Here is a 21,173-nt window from a genome sequence, read left to right on the forward strand (position 1 = left end):
GTTGTGTATTGCTAGATTTTACTGCACTCTTCGAGCTAGGAACGTAAGCATTTCACTACACCTGAAATAACATCTGTAAAATATGTGTATGCGACCAATAAAATGTGATTTAATTTGATAACTGTGGGTTAAACCTGGACCGAGGTTAATTTAGCCTCATTTCACCTGTTAACCCTGTGCTAAAGTGCGTGGGAACGCTCGTGGTGTCAGGCTAGATAATTGATGTCACAGTAGAGCGAGGTTCTCTGTTGTAGGCCGCAGTGCCGGTAGTGTAATCCCAGATATGAGCTTGCCCATATCCAACTGAACACTCAGCTGATGTCCACTTTAAAACGGTTTGAGTTTGAACTCTGATACCTTGTTCATTTAATAAAGTCCATTTTTATCCCAAAATCTGGGATGAGTGTGTGTGTGTGGGTCGACAATATCGGTGTCCAACCTATACATGTCTATACATGTCCTCATGTACCCATCCCATGTGTCTCAGCTTATTGCGCTCGTAAAGCCTCTCAGTGTGTGTTTGCATGCAAAGAATGGCTGTGCTTGACGATTCCTTTCACAAAACCATGAGTTAGCGGAAATTTAGGCAGGTATGCTGTTGTTCCTGCTCTGGTCCAGCTGTGGCTTGTAGACCTGTTCTCTCCCCTGTCCTGTTGATTGTAGGCCTGTTCTCCCCCCTGTCCTGTTGATTGTAGGCCTGTTCTCTCCCCTGTCCTGTTGATTGTAGGCCTGTTCTCTCCCCTGTCCTGTTATTTCTCTCCCCTGTCCTGTTGATTGTAGGCCTGTTCTCCCCCCTGTCCTGTTGTTTCTCTCCCCTGTCCTGTTGATTGTAGGCCTGTTCTCCCCCCTGTCCTGTTGATTGTAGGCCTGTTCTCTCCCCTGTCCTGTTGATTGTAGGCATGTTCTCTCCCCTGTCCTGTTATTTCTCTCCCCTGTCCTGTTGATTGTAGGCCTGTTCTCTCCCCTGTCCTGTTGATTGTAGGCCTGTTTTCTCCCCTGTCCTGTTGATTGTAGCCCTGTTTTCTCCCCTGTCCTGTTGATTGTAGGCCTGTTCTCCTCCCTGTCCTGTTGATTGTAGGCCTGTTCTCTCCCCTGTCCTGTTGTTTCTCTCCCCTGTCCTGTTGAATGTAGGCCTGTTCTCCTTCCTGTCCTGTTGATTGTAGGCCTGTTTTCTCACCTGTCCTGTTGATTGTAGGCCTGTTCTCTCCCCTGTCCTGTTGATTGTAGGCCTGTTCTCTCCCCTGTCCTGTTGATTGTAGGCCTGTTTTCTCCCCTGTCCTGTTATTTCTCTCCCCTGTCCTGTTGATTGTAGGCCTGTTTTCTCACCTGTCCTGTTGATTGTAGGCCTGTTTTCTCCCCTGTCCTGTTGATTGTAGGCCTGTTCTCTCCCTTGTCCTGTTGATTGTAGACCTGTTCTCTCCCCTGTCCTGTTGATTGTAGGCCTGTTTTCTCCCCTGTCCTGTTGATTGTAGACCTGTTCTCTCCCCTGTCTTGTTGTTTCTCTCCCCTGTTCTGTTGTTTCTCACCCCTGTTCTGTTGTTTCTCTCCCCTGTCCTGTTGATTGTAGGCCTTTTCTCTCCCCTGTCCTGTTGATTGTAGGCCTTTTCTCTCCCCTGTCCTGTTGTTTCTCTCCCCTGTCCTGTTGTTTCTTTCCCCTGTCCTGTTGATTGTAGGCCTTTTCTCTCCCCTGTCCTGTTGTTTCTCTCCCCTGTCCTGTTGTTTCTCTCCCCTGTCCTGTTGATTGTAGGCCTGTTTTCCCCCCTGTCCTGTTGATTGTAGGCCTGTTTCTCTCCCCTGTCCTGTTGATTGTAGACCTGTTCTCTCCCCTGTCCTGTTGATTGTAGGCCTGTTTTCTCCCCTGTCCTGTTGATTGTAGGCCTGTTTTCTCCCCTGTCCTGTTGATTGTAGGCCTGTTTTTCCCCCTGTCCTGTTGATTGTAGGCCTTTTCTCTCCCCTGTCCTGTTGTTTCTCACCCCTGTCCTGTTGATTGTAGGCCTGTTTTCCCCCCTGTCCTGTTGATTGTAGGCCTGTTCTCTCCCCTGTCCTGTTGATTATAGGCCTGTTTTCCTCCCTGTCCTGTTGATTGTAGGCCTTTTCTCTCCCCTGTCCTGTTGATTGTAGGCCTGTTTTCCTCCCTGTCCTGTTGATTGTAGGCCTGTTCTCTCCTCTGTCCTGTTGATTGTAGGCCTGTTTTCCCCCCTGTCCTGTTGATTGTAGACCTGTTTTCCTCCCTGTCCTGTTGATTGTAGGCCTGTTCTCTCCTCTGTCCTGTTGATTGTAGACCTGTTTTCCCCCCTGTCCTGTTGATTGTAGACCTGTTTTCCTCCCTGTCCTGTTGATTGTAGGCCTGTTTTCTCCCCTGTCCTGTTGATTGTAGGCCTGTTTTCCTCCCTGTCCTGTTGATTGTAGGCCTTTTCTCTCCCCTGTCCTGTTGCTTCTCTCCCCTGTCCTGTTGATTATAGGCCTGTTCTCTCCCCTGTCCTGTTGATTGTAGGCCTGTTTTCTCCCCTGTCCTGTTGATTGTAGGCCTGTTTTCCCCCCTGTCCTGTTGATTGTAGGCCTTTTCTCACCCCTGTCCTGTTGTTTTTCTCCTCTGTCCTGTTGTTTCTCTCCCCTGTCCTGTTGATTGTAGGCCTGTTCTCTTCCCTGTCCTGTTGATTGTAGACCTGTTTTCTCCACTGTCCTGTTGATTGTAGGCCTTTTCTCTCCCCTGTCCTGTTGCTTCTCTCCCCTGTCCTGTTGATTATAGGCCTGTTCTCTCCCCTGTCCTGTTGATTGTAGGCCTGTTTTCTCCCCTGTCCTGTTGATTGTAGGCCTGTTTTCCCCCCTGTCCTGTTGATTGTAGGCCATTTCTCACCCCTGTCCTGTTGATTGTAGGCCTGTTTTCTCCCCTGTCCTGTTGATTGTAGGCCTGTTCTCTCCCCTGTCCTGTTGATTATAGGCCTGTTTTCCTCCCTGTCCTGTTGATTGTAGGCCTTTTCTCTCCCCTGTCCTGTTGATTGTAGGCCTGTTTTCCTCCCTGTCCTGTTGATTGTAGGCCTGTTCTCTCCTCTGTCCTGTTGATTGTAGGCCTGTTTTCCCCCCTGTCCTGTTGATTGTAGACCTGTTTTCCTCCCTGTCCTGTTGATTGTAGGCCTGTTCTCTCCTCTGTCCTGTTGATTGTAGGCCTGTTTTCCCCCCTGTCCTGTTGATTGTAGACCTGTTTTCCTCCCTGTCCTGTTGATTGTAGGCCTGTTCTTGCCCCTGTCCTGTTGATTGTAGGCCTGTTTTCCTCCCTGTCCTGTTGATTGTAGGCCTTTTCTCTCCCCTGTCCTGTTGCTTCTCTCCCCTGTCCTGTTGATTATAGGCCTGTTCTCTCCCCTGTCCTGTTGATTGTAGGCCTGTTTTCTCCCCTGTCCTGTTGATTGTAGACCTGTTTTCCTCCCTGTCCTGTTGATTGTAGGCCTTTTCTCTCCCCTGTCCTGTTGCTTCTCTCCCCTGTCCTGTTGATTGTAGACCTGTTTTCCTCCCTGTCCTGTTGATTGTAGGCCTGTTTTCTCCCCTGTCCTGTTGATTGTAGGCCTTTTCTCACCCCTGTCCTGTTGTTTTTCTCCCCTGTCCTGTTGTTTCTCTCCCCTGTCCTGTTGATTGTAGGCCTGTTCTCTTCCCTGTCCTGTTGATTGTAGACCTGTTTTCTCCACTGTCCTGTTGATTGTAGGCCTGTTCTCTCCTCTGTCCTGTTGATTGTAGGCCTGTTCTCTCACCTGTCCTGTTGATTGTAGGCCTTTTCTCTCCCCTGTCCTGTTGTTTCTCACCCCTGTCCTGTTGCTTCTCTCCCCTGTCCTGTTGATTGTAGGCCTGTTTTCCCCCCTGTCCTGTTGATTGTAGACCTGTTTTCCTCCCTGTCCTGTTGATTGTAGGCCTGTTTTCTCCCCTGTCCTGTTGATTGTAGGCCTTTTCTCTCCCCTGTCCTGTTGTTTCTCTCCCCTGTCCTGTTGTTTCTCTCCCCTGTCCTGTTGATTGTAGGCCTGTTTTCCCCCCTGTCCTGTTGATTGTAGACCTGTTTTCCTCCCTGTCCTGTTGATTGTAGGCCTGTTTTCTCCCCTGTCCTGTTGATTGTAGGCCTTTTCTCTCCCCTGTCTTGTTGTTTCTCTCCCCTGTTCTGTTGTTTCTCTCCCCTGTCCTGTTGTTTCTCTCCCCTGTCCTGTTGATTGTAGGCCTGTTCTCTCCCCTGTCCTGTTGATTGTAGACCTGTTTTCTCCCCTGTCCTGTTGATTGTAGGCCTGTTCTCTCCCCTGTCCTGTTGATTGTAGGCCTGTTCTCTCCCCTGTCCTGTTGATTGTAGGCCTGTTTTCTCCCCTGTCCTGTTGATTGTAGGCCTTTTCTCTCCCCTGTCCTGTTGATTGTAGGCCTGTTCTCTCCCCTGTCCTGTTGATTGTAGGCCTGTTTTCCTCCCTGTCCTGTTGATTGTAGGCCTTTTCTCTCCCCTGTCCTGTTGCTTCTCTCCCCTGTCCTGTTGATTATAGGCCTGTTCTCACCCCTGTCCTGTTGTTTTTCTCCCCTGTCCTGTTGTTTCTCTCCCCTGTCCTGTTGATTGTAGGCCTGTTCTCTTCCCTGTCCTGTTGATTGTAGACCTGTTTTCTCCACTGTCCTGTTGATTGTAGGCCTTTTCTCTCCCCTGTCCTGTTGCTTCTCTCCCCTGTCCTGTTGATTATAGGCCTGTTCTCTCCCCTGTCCTGTTGATTGTAGGCCTGTTTTCTCCCCTGTCCTGTTGATTGTAGGCCTGTTTTCCCCCCTGTCCTGTTGATTGTAGGCCTTTTCTCACCCCTGTCCTGTTGATTGTAGGCCTGTTTTCTCCCCTGTCCTGTTGATTGTAGGCCTGTTCTCTCCCCTGTCCTGTTGATTATAGGCCTGTTTTCCTCCCTGTCCTGTTGATTGTAGGCCTTTTCTCTCCCCTGTCCTGTTGATTGTAGGCCTGTTTTCCTCCCTGTCCTGTTGATTGTAGGCCTGTTCTCTCCTCTGTCCTGTTGATTGTAGGCCTGTTTTCCCCCCTGTCCTGTTGATTGTAGACCTGTTTTCCTCCCTGTCCTGTTGATTGTAGGCCTGTTCTCTCCTCTGTCCTGTTGATTGTAGGCCTGTTTTCCCCCCTGTCCTGTTGATTGTAGACCTGTTTTCCTCCCTGTCCTGTTGATTGTAGGCCTGTTTTCTCCCCTGTCCTGTTGATTGTAGGCCTTTTCTCTCCCCTGTCTTGTTGTTTCTCTCCCCTGTTCTGTTGTTTCTCTCCCCTGTCCTGTTGTTTCTCTCCCCTGTCCTGTTGATTGTAGGCCTGTTCTCTCCCCTGTCCTGTTGATTGTAGACCTGTTTTCTCCCCTGTCCTGTTGATTGTAGGCCTGTTTTCTCCCCTGTCCTGTTGATTGTAGGCCTTTTCTCTCCCCTGTCCTGTTGTTTCTCTCCCCTGTCCTGTTGTTTCTCTCCCCTGTCCTGTTGATTGTAGGCCTGTTCTCTCCCCTCTCCTCTGTGCGCCATAAGACAAGAGACTGCCTGGAATATGATGCTACAGAGTTATATGTATGGCAATGTATGTATTGTAAAGCCCTCTAACATAAAACACAAAAAGTAACCTAGCATCCTGCAACACATATACATGCATCTGATTTTCTTTTACTAGGAGAGCCTGACTATTCTCGGTGTCTGGGAGCATCACAGAAAGGTATAGATCAACACAGCAGTATTGTGTGTGCAGGTAATAAGAGCTAAAGCCCATTACTCCCAGACAGGGCCAGAGCTTTTCAAATTAACAATGACTAAAAGGAAGACTACCGACGGGAACCAGGCCAACGCCTACAGCTGATCTTGGATGGGGTGGTTTTTGTTCTTTCCACTACAATTAGACAAGGAAAAACAACTGGCCTAGGTTCACATTGATGTGACTGCAGCAAGTTGCTAGGCTTTGTTATTTCAGATAGAGATAGAGAGAGAGAGAGAGAGAGAGAGAGAGACAGATAGACAGAGAGACAGAGAGACAGAGACAGACCCCTCCCTCCAAAATCTCCTAACTTTTGTGGTGGTACCCTTGTTAGGAATAAGATGTTCTTGAGCTTGGTTGGCCACATTCCTAACATGGCTGCCTTGGCTTATTCTGGCCCTTGAGCCAACCAAAATAGCATCACACGTCACCGCCCCCGTAGCCTAATTCTATATCATAATTACTAGCTCACATAGACACACCCATCCAGCCAGCTGGAATCCGAAATTGGTGAAACTGCCATGTCCGTTTAGGATATTACAACAACAAAAAGAAATGACTTCAAACAACTAACATCGTATCCTTTTTTTTTCTTCTTCACCTCGGACACCATTACACGCGCAATAGAAACAACAGAATATGTGTGGCAATTTTGGTCACTACTAGGATGGGTCCCAAGTGGCTGCCTATTCCCTATATATTTATAGAATATTTTATTCAACTGCCCGATAATTACACTATCCACTTCATAGGCCTATTTGTAAATACAGTCATACGTGGCATAGCGCATTTATAATATATACTATATATCCTATTGTGTACATATCAGTTTTTATCAGTATGTGTACTACTTTCCTACCTCTACTTGTACTTTGTTATTTGACCTTTGATTATATTGATATTGATATTTGTACTGCACTGTTGAGGGAGCTTGCAAATAACCATTTCACTGCACCTTGTTCTACCTGCTGTTAATAACGGTGTACGTGCTATTTGGGACACAGACCTAGTGTCTACATTACTTATCTAGGCGATAGCCTACGTGCCGGACATGAAGGCTGGCTCGTTCACCTACATATTTGGATTTTTGAAGATAGAAGAGATTGCAGCAGGCACCTTTAAAACGAAATATTGAATTAATTAGTCCTACATGCCAATGTCGGAAGAATTCCTAATGAGTCACAAAAAAACATTTCCAAAACTGAACTCACACTTATGCAACTGCACTTTACATGGCCCAATTCAGTTGAAAAAATATTTGCATTAAATTATACATTTGGGTTTGAGGGATCAACACAACTGGAAGGATTATTGAAATTCACATCAACAGGGTTTCACGCACAGCTGTGCCTTTGTTTTTGTTATTTCTGAAGAAACACACACAGCGGTAGTGTTAGCTGTGTTACTATGGCACCAACACACACAGCGGTAGTGTTAGTTGTGTTACTATGGCACCAACACACACAGCGGTAGTGTTAGTTGTGTTACTATGGCACCAACACACACAGCGGTAGTGTTAGCTGTGTTACTATGGCAGTAAATACTGATTAACTTGACAGATTGTGACCAGTCTCAACATGGTACCATGCATTGTTTTGTGTTCCATCCCCATTTTCTTGGCAGTGTCCCAAATTACCCCCATATTCCCTATTTACAGTGGTGTCCTGGTCAACAGTTGTGCCCTATATAGAGGACAGGGTGCCATTTGGGACGTAACCCTTCAGTAATCTTAGGATTTACACTCAGTTTATAGACCTCACCATATAGTTCCGCGTCAAGATACATCAAGTCAATGTGAATAAAGGTTTATCATGGAATACCTTGTCTTTGTCTTAACTGAATCTGTGTTGACGAATACCACTCTTTCTAATGGGATATAAAATGTCTTGTAATATTCATATTTTCAATGGACAAAACAACAGTCATCTGAACTATAGTTTATTTTTCTTTGTGGAAAGACTAGGCCCATGAGAGTGAAGTTGCACTGAGTTTCCATAATAGCCAACTTAAATCAGTATTCTGTCCTACTGTCCTCTGGTAGACCAGACGAAGGGTTGACATTAAGAATAAACAGCTATCAGAGAGGGAAAAACATGTTGTATATGTCTGCAGAAAGCCAAGGCATGCGAACAAATGATCTCTTTGCATGCAAAACCCTAACCACATTTAGGCTGGGCCCGACTCACGCTCCACACACATCCACCATATTTACAACTGAAACAGATGTGTTCTCATTGCATAACCCCAGAAGTCCTAACAACCAATCATAGGCTCCCATGCAGGCAGGAAATCATCCTGTAACTCCAATCAAAAGTAACATTAAAGTAACATTCCATCCCATAGACCATTTTCTGGTCAGTAATATTTAACAGTATTGGTGGAAAATACATCATTGTTAGCGAGTCGACTGACTTGTTCCAAGTCATGTTACAGTGGGGGAAAAAAGTATTTGATCCCCTGCTGATTTTGTACGTTTGCCCACTTACAAAGAAATTATCAGTCTATCATTTTAATGGTAGGTTTATATGAACAGTGAGAGACAGAATAACAACAAAAAAATCCAGAAAAACACGTCAAAAATGTTATAAATTGTTTTGCATTTTAATGAGGGAAATACGTATTTGACCCCTCTGCAAAACATGACTTAGTACTTGGTGGCAAAACCCTTGTTGGCAATCACAGAGGTCAGACACTTGTAGTTGGCCACCAAGTTTGCACACATCTCAGGAGGGATTTTGTCCCACTCCTCTTTGCAGATCTTCTCCAAGTCATTAAGGTTTCGAGGCTGACGTTTGGCAACTCGAACCTTCAGCTCCCTCCACAGATTTTCTAAGGGATTAAGGTCTGGAGACTGGCTAGGCCACTCCAGGACCTTAATGTGCTTCTTCTTGAGCCACTCCTTTGTTGCCTTGGCCGTGTGTTTTGGGTCCTTGTCACTCTGGAATACTCATCCACGACCCATTTTCAATGCCCTGGCTGAGGGAAGGAGTTTCTCACCCAAGATTTGACAGTACATGGCCCCGTCAAATGATGCGGTGAAGTTGTCCTGTCCTCTTAGCAGAAAAACACCCCCAAAGCATAATGTTTCCACCTCCATGTTTGACGGTGGAGATGGTGTTCTTGGGATCATAGGCAGCATTCCTCCTCCTCCAAACACAGCGAGTTGAGTTGATGCCAAAGAGCTCCATTTTGGTTTCATCTGACCACAACACTTTCACCAGTTGTCCTCTGAATCATTCAGATGTGCATTGGCAAACTTCAGACGGGCATGTATATGTATTCTTGAGCAGGGGGACCATGCGGGCGCTGCAGGATTTCAGTCCTTCACGGCGTAGTGTGTTACCAATTGTTTTCTTGGTGACTATGGTCCCAGCTGCCTTGAGATCATTAACAAGATCCTCCCGTGTAGTTCTGGGCTGATTCCTCACCGTTCTCATGCTCATTGCAACTCCACGAGGTGAGATCTTGCATGGAGCCCCAGGCCGAGGGATATTGACAGTTCTTTTGTGTTTCTTCCATTTGCGAATAATCGCAGCAAATGTTGTCACCTTCTCACCAAGCTGCTTGGCGATGGTCTTGTAGCCCATTCCAGCCTTGTGTAGGTCTACAATCTTGTCCCTGACATCCTTGGAGAGCTCTTTGGTCTTGGCCATGGTGGAGAGTTTGGAATCTGATTGATTGATTGCTTCTGTGGACAGGTGTCTTTTATACAAGTAACAAGCTGCGGTTAGGAGCACTCCCTTTAAGAGTGTGCTCCTAATCTCAGCTCATTACCTGTATAAAAGACACCTGGGAGCCAGAAATCTTTCTGATTGAGAGGGGGTCAAATACTTATTTTCCTCATTAAAATGCAAATCAATTTATAACATTTTTGACATGCATTTTTCTCGATATTTTTGTTGTTATTCTGCCTCTCACTGTTCAAATAAACCTACCATTAAAATTATAGACTGATCATTTCTTTGTCAGTGGGCAAACGTACAAAATCAGCAGGGGATCAAATACTTTTTTCCCCCACTGTATGTTTTGACTGGAGTGTCCGGAGAAATTGGACTGTGATTTATGTCTGTACTCGTTAACATAGCAGACTCCCTCTGGCACATATTCCCTGTCAAACGTTTCTTTGCTTTCATAAGAGGTGTGTTTCGTAAGATCAATAACTCCACATGTACAGTACATATAGTTAGGGAGGATTCTGGATTGTTGGGAAAGTCCCGCAAGTAAACATTTCACTATTGTTTGTTTCACTGTCGATTACGAAACATGTGACAGTAAAAATTTGATTTCATTTTAAATATTTGCCAAGCAGAATTAACTGTCATTCAGATCATGAATCATTCCGGGACTTTTTCCCGGCCTATAATTGAGTTAAGAGATACTAATCCTGTACCATACCAGTCATACTTGACCTGATGGTACCAGCTTGTGAAATTGAGAATGAAGTCAGTTGGAATTACAACTCTATAAAAACAAGCAAGCAGCCCAACACCATGTAAAGGTGATCTCGATGCTTTTGGTGTTTCCGTCGCACGGAGACTAGGACCAACAAATTCCATTTGGAGAACATCCTCAGATTCTCAAAGAATCTCAAAGAATTTCACCTCAGTAGTTCTGCATAGTGTTCCTTACCGATGGACTCAATGACAGGTTAACACTCAACAAGTCTTTGTGCCAACAAATGATCACTGGGACAATTTAATTGGTTGAACCAGTCTAGACCAGTTTTATGACCATAAATCTGGAGAAGACAGGTTACATCAGGTCCCTAGTCTTATGTTGAGGCTAAGGTTACATCAGGTCTCTAGTCTTACATTGAGACTGAGGTTACATCAGGTCTCTAGTCTTACATTGAGGCTGAGGTTACATCAGGTCTCTAGTCTTACATTGAGGCTGAGGTTACATCAGGTCTCTAGTCTTACATTGAGGCTGAGGTTACATCAGGTCTCTAGTCTTACATTGAGGCTGAGGTTACATCAGGTCTCTAGTCTTACATTGAGGCTGAGGTTACATCAGGTCTCTAGTCTTATGTTGAGGCTGAGGTTACATCAGGTCCCTAGTCTTACATTGAGGCTAAGGTTACATCAGGTCCCTAGTCCTACCTTGAGGCTGAGGTTACATCAGGTCCCTAGTCCTACCTTGAGGCTGAGGTTACATCAGGTCCCTAGTCTTACATTGAGGCTGAGGTTACATCAGGTCTCTAGTCTTATGTTGAGGCTGAGGTTACATCAGGTCCCTAGTCTTACATTGAGGCTAAGGTTACATCAGGTCCCTAGTCCTACCTTGAGGCTGAGGTTACATCAGGTCCCTAGTCCTACCTTGAGGCTGAGGTTACATCAGGTCCCTAGTCCTACCTTGAGGCTGAGGTTACATCAGGTCCCTAGTCTTATGTTGAGGCTAAGGTTACATCAGGTCTCTAGTCTTACATTGAGGCTGAGGTTACATCAGGTCTCTAGTCTTACATTGAGGCTGAGGTTACATCAGGTCTCTAGTCTTACATTGAGGCCGAGGTTACATCAGGTCCCTAGTCTTACATTGAGGCTGAGGTTACATCAGGTCCCTAGTCTTACGTTGAGGCTGAGGTTACATCAGGTCTCTAGTCTTACATTGAGGCTGAGGTTACATCAGGTCTCTAGTCTTACATTGAGACTGAGGTTACATCAGGTCTCTAGTCTTACGTTGAGGCTGAGGTTACATCAGGTCTCTAGTCTTACATTGAGGCCGAGGTTACATCAGGTCTCTAGTCTTACATTGAGGCCGAGGTTACATCAGGTCTCTAGTCTTACATTGAGGCCGAGGTTACATCAGGTCCCTAGTCCTACCTTGAGGCTGAGGTTACATCAGGTCTCTAGTCTTATGTTGAGGCTGAGGTTACATCAGGTCCCTAGTCTTACATTGAGGCTGAGGTTACATCAGGTCCCTAGTCCTACCTTGAGGCTGAGGTTACATCAGGTCTCTAGTCTTATGTTGAGGCTGAGGTTACATCAGGTCCCTAGTCTTATGTTGAGGCCGAGGTTACATCAGGTCCCTAGTCTTACATTGAGGCCGAGGTTACATCAGGTCTCTAGTCTTACATTGAGGCTGAGGTTACATCAGGTCCCTAGTCTTATGTTGAGGCTGAGGTTACATCAGGTCTCTAGTCTTACATTGAGGCCGAGGTTACATCAGGTCTCTAGTCTTACATTGAGGCTGAGGTTACATCAGGTCTCTAGTCTTACATTGAGGCTGAGGTTACATCAGGTCCCTAGTCTTACATTGAGGCTGAGGTTACATCAGGTCTCTAGTCTTACATTGAGGCTGAGGTTACATCAGGTCCCTAGTCTTACATTGAGGCTGAGGTTACATCAGGTCTCTAGTCTTACATTGAGGCTGAGGTTACATCAGGTCCCTAGTCTTACATTGAGGCTGAGGTTACATCAGGTCTCTAGTCTTACATTGAGGCTGAGGTTACATCAGGTCTCTAGTCTTACATTGAGGCTGAGGTTACATCAGGTCTCTAGTCTTATGTTGAGGCTGAGGTTACATCAGGTCTCTAGTCTTACGTTGAGGCTAAGGTTACATCAGGTCCCTAGTCTTACATTGAGGCTGAGGTTACATCAGGTCTCTAGTCTTACATTGAGGCCGAGGTTACATCAGGTCTCTAGTCTTATGTTGAGGCTGAGGTTACATCAGGTCTCTAGTCTTACATTGAGGCTGAGGTTACATCAGGTCCCTAGTCCTACCTTGAGGCTGAGGTTACATCAGGTCTCCAGTCTTACATTGAGGCTGAGGTTACATCAGGTCCCTAGTCCTACCTTGAGGCTGAGGTTACATCAGGTCTCTAGTCTTATGTTGAGGCTGAGGTTACATCAGGTCTCTAGTCTTACATTGAGGCTGAGGTTACATCAGGTCTCTAGTCTTACATTGAGGCTGAGGTTACATCAGGTCCCTAGTCCTACCTTGAGGCTGAGGTTACATCAGGTCTCTAGTCTTACATTGAGGCTGAGGTTACATCAGGTCTCTAGTCTTACATTGAGGCTGAGGTTACATCAGGTCTCTAGTCTTATGTTGAGGCTGAGGTTACATCAGGTCCCTAGTCCTACCTTGAGGCTGAGGTTACATCAGGTCTCTAGTCTTACATTGAGGCTAAGGTTACATCAGGTCTCTAGTCTTACATTGAGGCTGAGGTTACATCAGGTCTCTAGTCTTACATTGAGGCTGAGGTTACATCAGGTCTCTAGTCGTATGTTGAGGCTGAGGTTACATCAGGTCTCTAGTCTTATGTTGAGGCCGAGGTTACATCAGGTCTCTAGTCTTACATTGAGGCTGAGGTTACATCAGGGCTCTAGTCTTACATTGAGGCCGAGGTTACATCAGGTCCCTAGTCTTACATTGAGGCTGAGGTTACATCAGGTCTCTAGTCTTACATTGAGGCTGAGGTTACATCAGGTCTCTAGTCTTACATTGAGGCTGAGGTTACATCAGGTCTCTAGTCTTACATTGAGGCCGAGGTTACATCAGGTCCCTAGTCTTACATTGAGGCTGAGGTTACATCAGGTCTCTAGTCTTACATTGAGGCTGAGGTTACATCAGGTCTCTAGTCTTATGTTGAGGCTGAGGTTACATCAGGTCCCTAGTCCTACCTTGAGGCTGAGGTTACATCAGGTCTCTAGTCTTACATTGAGGCTAAGGTTACATCAGGTCTCTAGTCTTACATTGAGGCCGAGGTTACATCAGGTCCCTAGTCTTACATTGAGGCTGAGGTTACATCAGGTCTCTAGTCTTACATTGAGGCTAAGGTTACATCAGGTCTCTAGTCTTACATTGAGGCTGAGGTTACATCAGGTCTCTAGTCTTACATTGAGGCTGAGGTTACATCAGGTCTCTAGTCGTATGTTGAGGCTGAGGTTACATCAGGTCTCTAGTCTTATGTTGAGGCCGAGGTTACATCAGGTCTCTAGTCTTACATTGAGGCTGAGGTTACATCAGGGCTCTAGTCTTACATTGAGGCCGAGGTTACATCAGGTCCCTAGTCTTACATTGAGGCTGAGGTTACAACAGGTCTCTAGTCTTACATTGAGGCTGAGGTTACATCAGGTCTCTAGTCTTACATTGAGGCTGAGGTTACATCAGGTCTCTAGTCTTACATTGAGGCCGAGGTTACATCAGGTCTCTAGTCTTACATTGAGGCTGAGGTTACATCAGGTCTCTAGTCTTACATTGAGGCTGAGGTTACATCAGGTCCCTAGTCTTATGTTGAGGCTGAGGTTACATCAGGTCCCTAGTCTTACATTGAGGCTGAGGTTACATCAGGTCTCTAGTCTTACATTGAGGCTGAGGTTACATCAGGTCCCTAGTCTTACATTGATGCTGAGGTTACATCAGGTCTCTAGTCTTACATTGAGGCCGAGGTTACATCAGGTCTCTAGTCTTACATTGAGGCCGAGGTTACATCAGGTCCCTAGTCCTACCTTGAGGCTGAGGTTACATCAGGTCTCTAGTCTTACATTGAGGCTAAGGTTACATCAGGTCTCTAGTCTTACATTGAGGCCGAGGTTACATCAGGTCCCTAGTCTTACATTGAGGCTGAGGTTACATCAGGTCTCTAGTCTTACATTGAGGCTAAGGTTACATCAGGTCTCTAGTCTTACATTGAGGCTGAGGTTACATCAGGTCTCTAGTCTTACATTGAGGCTGAGGTTACATCAGGTCTCTAGTCGTATGTTGAGGCTGAGGTTACATCAGGTCTCTAGTCTTATGTTGAGGCCGAGGTTACATCAGGTCTCTAGTCTTACATTGAGGCTGAGGTTACATCAGGGCTCTAGTCTTACATTGAGGCCGAGGTTACATCAGGTCCCTAGTCTTACATTGAGGCTGAGGTTACAACAGGTCTCTAGTCTTACATTGAGGCTGAGGTTACATCAGGTCTCTAGTCTTACATTGAGGCTGAGGTTACATCAGGTCTCTAGTCTTACATTGAGGCCGAGGTTACATCAGGTCTCTAGTCTTACATTGAGGCTGAGGTTACATCAGGTCTCTAGTCTTACATTGAGGCTGAGGTTACATCAGGTCCCTAGTCTTATGTTGAGGCTGAGGTTACATCAGGTCCCTAGTCTTACATTGAGGCTGAGGTTACATCAGGTCTCTAGTCTTACATTGAGGCTGAGGTTACATCAGGTCCCTAGTCTTACATTGATGCTGAGGTTACATCAGGTCTCTAGTCTTACATTGAGGCCGAGGTTACATCAGGTCTCTAGTCTTACATTGAGGCCGAGGTTACATCAGGTCCCTAGTCTTACATTGAGGCTGAGGTTACATCAGGTCTCTAGTCTTACATTGAGGCTGAGGTTACATCAGGTCCCTAGTCTTACATTGAGGCTGAGGTTACATCAGGTCTCTAGTCTTACATTGAGGCTGAGGTTACATCAGGTCTCTAGTCTTACGTTGAGGCTGGGGCGCATTTTAACAGCTTTAAGATGTAAGCCTGTGTAAATTATTGACTTTCGCATAATTACTTAGATAAGATCTTAAAGAACTTAAACCAAAAATAGCAGTGGGTCTTGAAGCTCTTCATCGCATGGCTAACACGAGTTGTTGTATGTTAAATAGTTCATTATAAACTGGGTGGTTTGAGTCCTGAATGCTGATTGGCTGACAGCCGTGGCCTATCAGACCATATACCACAGGTATTACAAAACATGTATTTTTACTGCTCTAATTACGTTGATAACCAGTTTATAATAGCAATAAGGCACCTTGTGGGTTTATGGTATATTGGCCAATATACCACGGCTAAGGGCTGTATGCAGGGATTCCGCTTTGCGTCATGCATAAGAACAGCCCTTAGCCGTGGTATATTGGCCATATACCACACCCCCTCGTGCCTTATTGCTTAAACATTATATAATCATGTTACTCTCCATGTAGATTGCAATGCCCTTGAGTAAGAACAACTGAAAGGGAAACATAGCTTTAGTGTAAACATAGGGTTTATTGCAAATGTGCATTTTGTATCCATTACATCATTTAAAAAATATATACCTGTTTCATGGACACAATACAGCAACAATACCCAACGTTTATCAAAAAAACAAACATTACTGCTAGCAAGAGTTCTCCCTGTGAATGATGTACACATGGTCCAGGTTGCTTGGTTTCGTTTGGAGTAGTAATGAGACAAAGTCTTTGGTAGTTAGAAAACACTAAAGTCCATTGTGGAAATGTGGTATTCCTCTTCTGGAGATAGGCACTATAGTCATGCCATTGATTCAAGTGAAGGTTGGCATCTGAACATACAGAACATGTCTGCTAGGTCAGGATCGCATTCACAGCTGCTCAAATTCATCTCCAGCCCACTACTCTGAACATGTTAGTAAAATGTACAGAGCTAGGCATACTGGGTAGTAGATACTTCCATCCCCATAATAAATCATTTAACTGAACAGTTACAATGTTCCTATTAACAAGTATTCCATTTTGTTCAAAATCTGAAGAAAAGTAAAATAGCAGGATTTTCCCCCATAAGCAGCACACCCCAACTGCAGAGAATACAAGCAATGATGTTCTGAATCATGATTATGGTAATCAGTTATCAGCAGTGAGGTTGAGAGAGAAGCAACAGGCCTTTCTCTCCCAGCAACAGTCCAGGATCTCCTATCACCAGTGAGGTTGAGAGAGAAGCAACAGGTCTTTCTCTCCCAGCAACAGTCCAGGATTTCCTAGATCCTCCTTCTCCTCATTGTACTGGAGCTCAGGTTTGGTTCCCTGAAGACACGTTGCTTCTTCTTAAGGAATATTGACAGAGAATATCAGTAGATTGTGGCAGGTGGAAACAGTCACAAGATGGCTGAGATATTGTCTGACTGACTCCTCAGAACTTGTACTATCAGAAGAAGAAATCCACATGGTCTAGCAGACTGGAGGGCCATCTCTCTGTCTTGGAGAAGATTTCCTTTTTCCTTGGCTAGACCTGGAGAGGTAAGCTGGAGGACGGGCCACTCTGGCGTGGAGAGGCATCCCCAGGATCAGGTCCCTGGGCCAGCCCTGTCTTTTAGCCCTCTCCCCCCTCTGTAGCAGGGGTGGTAGAGAATGGCTAAGGGGTTGGCCCTCCTGGCCCCAGAAGGCCGGAGCCTCACCTCTGTCCCAATGCAAGCGTTCTCCGGCTGGCTACATGTGAGCCCTCTCGTTTAGAGCTTTTGTCTAAAGAGAAAGAGTCTAGATGTCGTAGGAAAGGCTCATCTTAGCTTACAGCTTCAGCCTATAGCCGCTAGTTAGAGCGTCTTTTCATGTGCTCCGTTCATCAATTGTGTTTCATCATCTGTTACAGACAGCTTCACTGAAGTTGGCAGCGACGATTAGTTTACAACTGGAGATCAAAGGCAGAGCCGCCTATACAGCAGAGCCAGCGCTGATGTGGCAGGACTGGTCAGGGTTATGGAGTCCAATCTGGGCCTGTTGCTGGTAGTCCAGCTGCAGGGGGACCAGAGCGTCCGAGTCAGACGGAACCCGCTCTCGGAAGCTCTCCATCTGTTCTGGACTGGCCAGGTTCTTCAGAAGGCTGTTCTCACGTTCTAGCTGGTTGTTCTTCTCAGCCAGCTCTCTGATCTGCTCCTTAAGGATCTCTACCTCCTCCCTGACTGCATACATCAGGTGGTTCTTCACCAGATCCTAAGATAGGAGAGAAGGAATGAGATCTACTGTTAGAGAAGTCTGTTTAGATAGAGAGAGTTCTGTGCAACTCATACAAACTAAATCTATCCATTTAGGGTGATTCATAGCATAAGCTTAACCTACCGTGCCTTACAAACACTTGTGGTAACTTGTAGTAACAGGCCATATGGATAGAGATTTGTAGCCATATGGTCTGTATTAAGGTCTAAAGTTTATCAATAAACTAAATATTTAATAGTCTGACTGTTGTACCTGCCTGACTCCCTGTCTGACTCAGAACGCAGTAGAAAGAACATAGTCACATGCCACATCCCATGACACTGTATCCAGCCAATACTGCAGGCACGTATAGTTCCATCTCTCTAGGATCCCTGCATACTGTAAATATGGTATGTAAACTGACTTTTTAGTATACTTACTTAGTGCATGTCTTGTGTTTTTTTGTTCTAGTAATACATTGTTATTGAATTGTTGGGTTTTGAGTTTGCAAGAAAGGCATGTCACTCTACTTGTGACATTAACACTTGGAAGCTTCTACTGTACTATTTTTAATTCCACCTTTATTTAACCAGGTAGGCCAGTTGAGAACAAGTTCTCATTTACAACTTCGATCTGGCCAAGATAATATACTTGTAGTTGACTAAAGATTAGTCTGCTATGATTACCAACGTACTGTATATGATTACTACGGCAAAGTGCATGAACGTGGTGGGATACAAAATAGCCCAGTCTACTTTGAAGGATTATTGGCTTATTATGAGCGATGACATGAATGATAGTGTATAATGCTGCTGCTGATACATACCATTGCCTGTTCTATCTTGTTGTCAATGGCAACAACGCTAGCACCCGAGGCACTGTGGAGGAGAGAAGAAGAGATGCCATAAGTCAACAAATCAAATCAACGCATTTGATCAAAACAAACGGGTGGCCTAGTAAGTACCAGCAGGCTTTATGCTCTCATGCTGACACCAGACTGCCTTTATGGCACCAGATCCAGCACCAATATACAACTTAGTCTTTTTTTAGATGCAATTGCCATGTAAAGCCATCATCAAATGTTTAGGCTATTTCTGTCCACGAATGAACCTTGCTACGACTCTGAACCTATTTTAGATTGGACATGTGTATGAAAAAAAAAAAGCCTGCCTGCACCATCCTTGTTTAGAATTTTGCACATGTATTTATTTTTGCAACCTAGCTAGCTAGATACATTGTTGTGCGCTGCAAAGGATGACATAATATCAAGATTGTTTCAAGATACTAAATCCACTTTTGTGTTTGAAGACGCACCCGGAGGATACATGCGGCAGGCTGGAGTCAAATTGCATTACTCAGACTGCACAGTATTACGGTATTTCTAATGATATCATAACGAATACCGGCATAACCTGGATTTGTTTAGTCTATTAACAAATAAATACATATGACTGACTAGCTCGAATTGCAACAATTTTGATTAAATATTTTAATGAAATCTATTACGCACAAATTGCGCATCAATAACACACTAAATCCAGTGGGGTTATCTATTTACCTGTTGTCGAGTTTTACAGACACCACATCTCCTCCTACTAACGAGGAGAAGAAGGAGATACTGAAGTTATGCAACTGATAGACAGCAACCTCCATTGGTGTTTTGAAGATCTCCGTGCTCATGTTCAGCAGCAGACCCGTTTGTATAATGCTTCTCGCCACGTTTGCGACTGGTTGAGTAGATAAATCTACCTAGATAGATACAAATCCGGGGTTACTGTATTCAGCTTAAAATCACTCGAGTGACTGCACGATTCGGCTGCTGTTGTTGTGAGTTGAGCGCAGTGCGGTAGAGTGATGTTTGGTTTCAGCGAGTGTTTCTATTTCTGCCACCGGCGGCCCTTATAGCTGAACTGAACCCTGACGTCACCTGACGTCACCTGACGCCTGAACACATTATGCAAATGATCCGTGGGGTGAGTTCCCATCTGCCCCCTTTCTGAACTCCTACAAAACACAATAAACACTCAGTTGTCCCGCACCCCGAATTCATTTACACCCTGAAGCAAATTGGCTAAATAAATGCAAAAAAAAAAAGTGTGCGCATGTTTCTTTATGTCTATTTTTTGAGTGAATGGTTTTGGTTGTATAACATGTCATACAGACTAGGAATAATTTGGCTTGTTTTTTTCGTTGTTTTGCATCAGCTGAAAATATTTTTAAAGGAATGCTACAACGGAATTATGTATAATTATTCTAGGCCTCGTATACCAATTTATTTCTATTTTTCATTCAATCATTAATTTGTCAGTGACCATGTGCAACAAACAGTGTGGCGATATTATGAAACAGCCTATAGAGACAAACTAGAATCTGAATCTGAATGCACGAGTAACGCATGTATTATTGGTTTATAAACAGGATGTCTACATAATGTTTGTTGTTTTGAGTCGGTGTTAGTTGCAGGTGTAATAGTAGAAGACATTGCAGCATGTTCCAAAAGGAAGTTTTGGGGAACTCCTTATCCATAATGGTACTTTTCCACCCACTGCAAGGCTCTGGTTATTTTCCATCCTTTCCTCTACAACTCTGCTACCCCCTGGTGGCGAGACTTGACGTTTCACTTGTTCATAATATTTACGGGTGTTATATATTAAGAGGATAAATAACTAGCCTACTTGGGCAGCATTTTAGGATTTTTTTGAACAATGGAATTCAAAAAGATTAGAGCTAATTTATAATATGCAATGTGGTTTTGTTGTCCTAAAAGACTCACTATCAGGCAAGAGTTTCAGCATAAGGACATCTTATATGGGTCTATACTGTCATCCGTACATAGCTCTACCCAGTGCATGCACCATACTAGCTGCCTTGTTGCCATGGGCTTTCACCGCATAGCAACACAGTTACAACTTTAACACCTCCAACACCCATTTGTGTTGCTAATTTTAGTTCATATAAGGAAAAATAAGGTGTACTGTAATCCATCGTGTGAGGAAATATATAATTTATCTGTAACCCTCTGATCCAATTAGCAAGGTGAGACTCCAGTTTAGTCTCTACACCAACCAGATGTCACAGAGCCTTGTTGAACGTATTAGCATCAATAGTACCTGTCAGTGGTGATTTCACGCTGAGCTGTGGAGCTGCCAGGCTTAGTACCAGACAGGGCTGTGGAAACGGCCATCTGTGTCCCAACTGGCACTATTCCATAATTAGTGCACTACTTTTGACCAGGGACCCATAGGGTAGTGCACTACTTTTGACCAGAGGCCCATAGTGAAGTGAATAAAGTGCCAGTTGCAGCCCTAGTGTAGTACATTTATTGTCTCTGGTTGGAAACACACTGGGGTAGCCTTTCTTAAAGTATGGGACCTGTTAATGGTGGATCGCGACGTGTCACATTAAATGTATAATTATTTCATGAATCGATTTGGCCAAGTGCAACTGCGGTCTCTGTTCAGTACGTTCTCTGTTTAGCAGCGGTCTCTGCTCAGTTTGGCAGCTGTGTGAGTGGGAGAGGGAGATGCCCGTGTGCTTCGCGGTTTACCAGATCTTTTTTTCGAGAGTTTTCTTGGAGATCACTCCGCGACACACGCTGCAGCGCTGTCGTTCAACAGCAGATGATACGCTGTAAACCACTGACTTGTCATTCCCACTCGCCAAATGGACTCATGCTCGCAACAAGTTCTGACTGAGCTCAATCGTCATGAAAAGCCAATACACTGATGAGTTTCTCTCTTTCATACAAACTTTGAGAATTAACGAGGAGCTCCCACAATGTGTTTTGTGTGGGGGAAGTGCTTAGTAATGAATCAATCAAAAT

The 21,173-nt window shown here is 44.9% G+C and overlaps 1 protein-coding gene across 3 annotated transcripts in view; it reads right to left on the reverse strand.

Moving 5' to 3' along the window:
• Nucleotides 1-15,672: 15,672 nt before the first annotated feature.
• The window catches only part of LOC115183097 (TSC22 domain family protein 3), a 55,558-nt gene continuing 50,057 nt past the window's right edge, over nt 15,673-21,173 (reverse strand). For 2 of the 3 annotated variants that reach the window (XM_029744435.1, XM_029744434.1), the window contains 2 exons: nt 18,177-18,228; nt 15,673-17,368 (listed from right to left, as the gene is read on the reverse strand). In XM_029744435.1, coding sequence (XP_029600295.1) covers nt 17,090-17,368; nt 18,177-18,228 — 331 coding nt within the window. In that variant the 3' untranslated portion in view covers nt 15,673-17,089. Of the gene's footprint in view, nt 17,369-18,176; nt 18,229-18,908; nt 19,246-21,173 lie in introns of those variants that run through there. The other variant, XM_029744437.1, reaches the window with a different exon arrangement.

Source organism: Salmo trutta, unplaced genomic scaffold, assembly GCF_901001165.1.
Source record: "Salmo trutta unplaced genomic scaffold, fSalTru1.1, whole genome shotgun sequence".
In the NCBI taxonomy this organism is placed as follows: Eukaryota; Metazoa; Chordata; class Actinopteri; order Salmoniformes; family Salmonidae; genus Salmo; species Salmo trutta.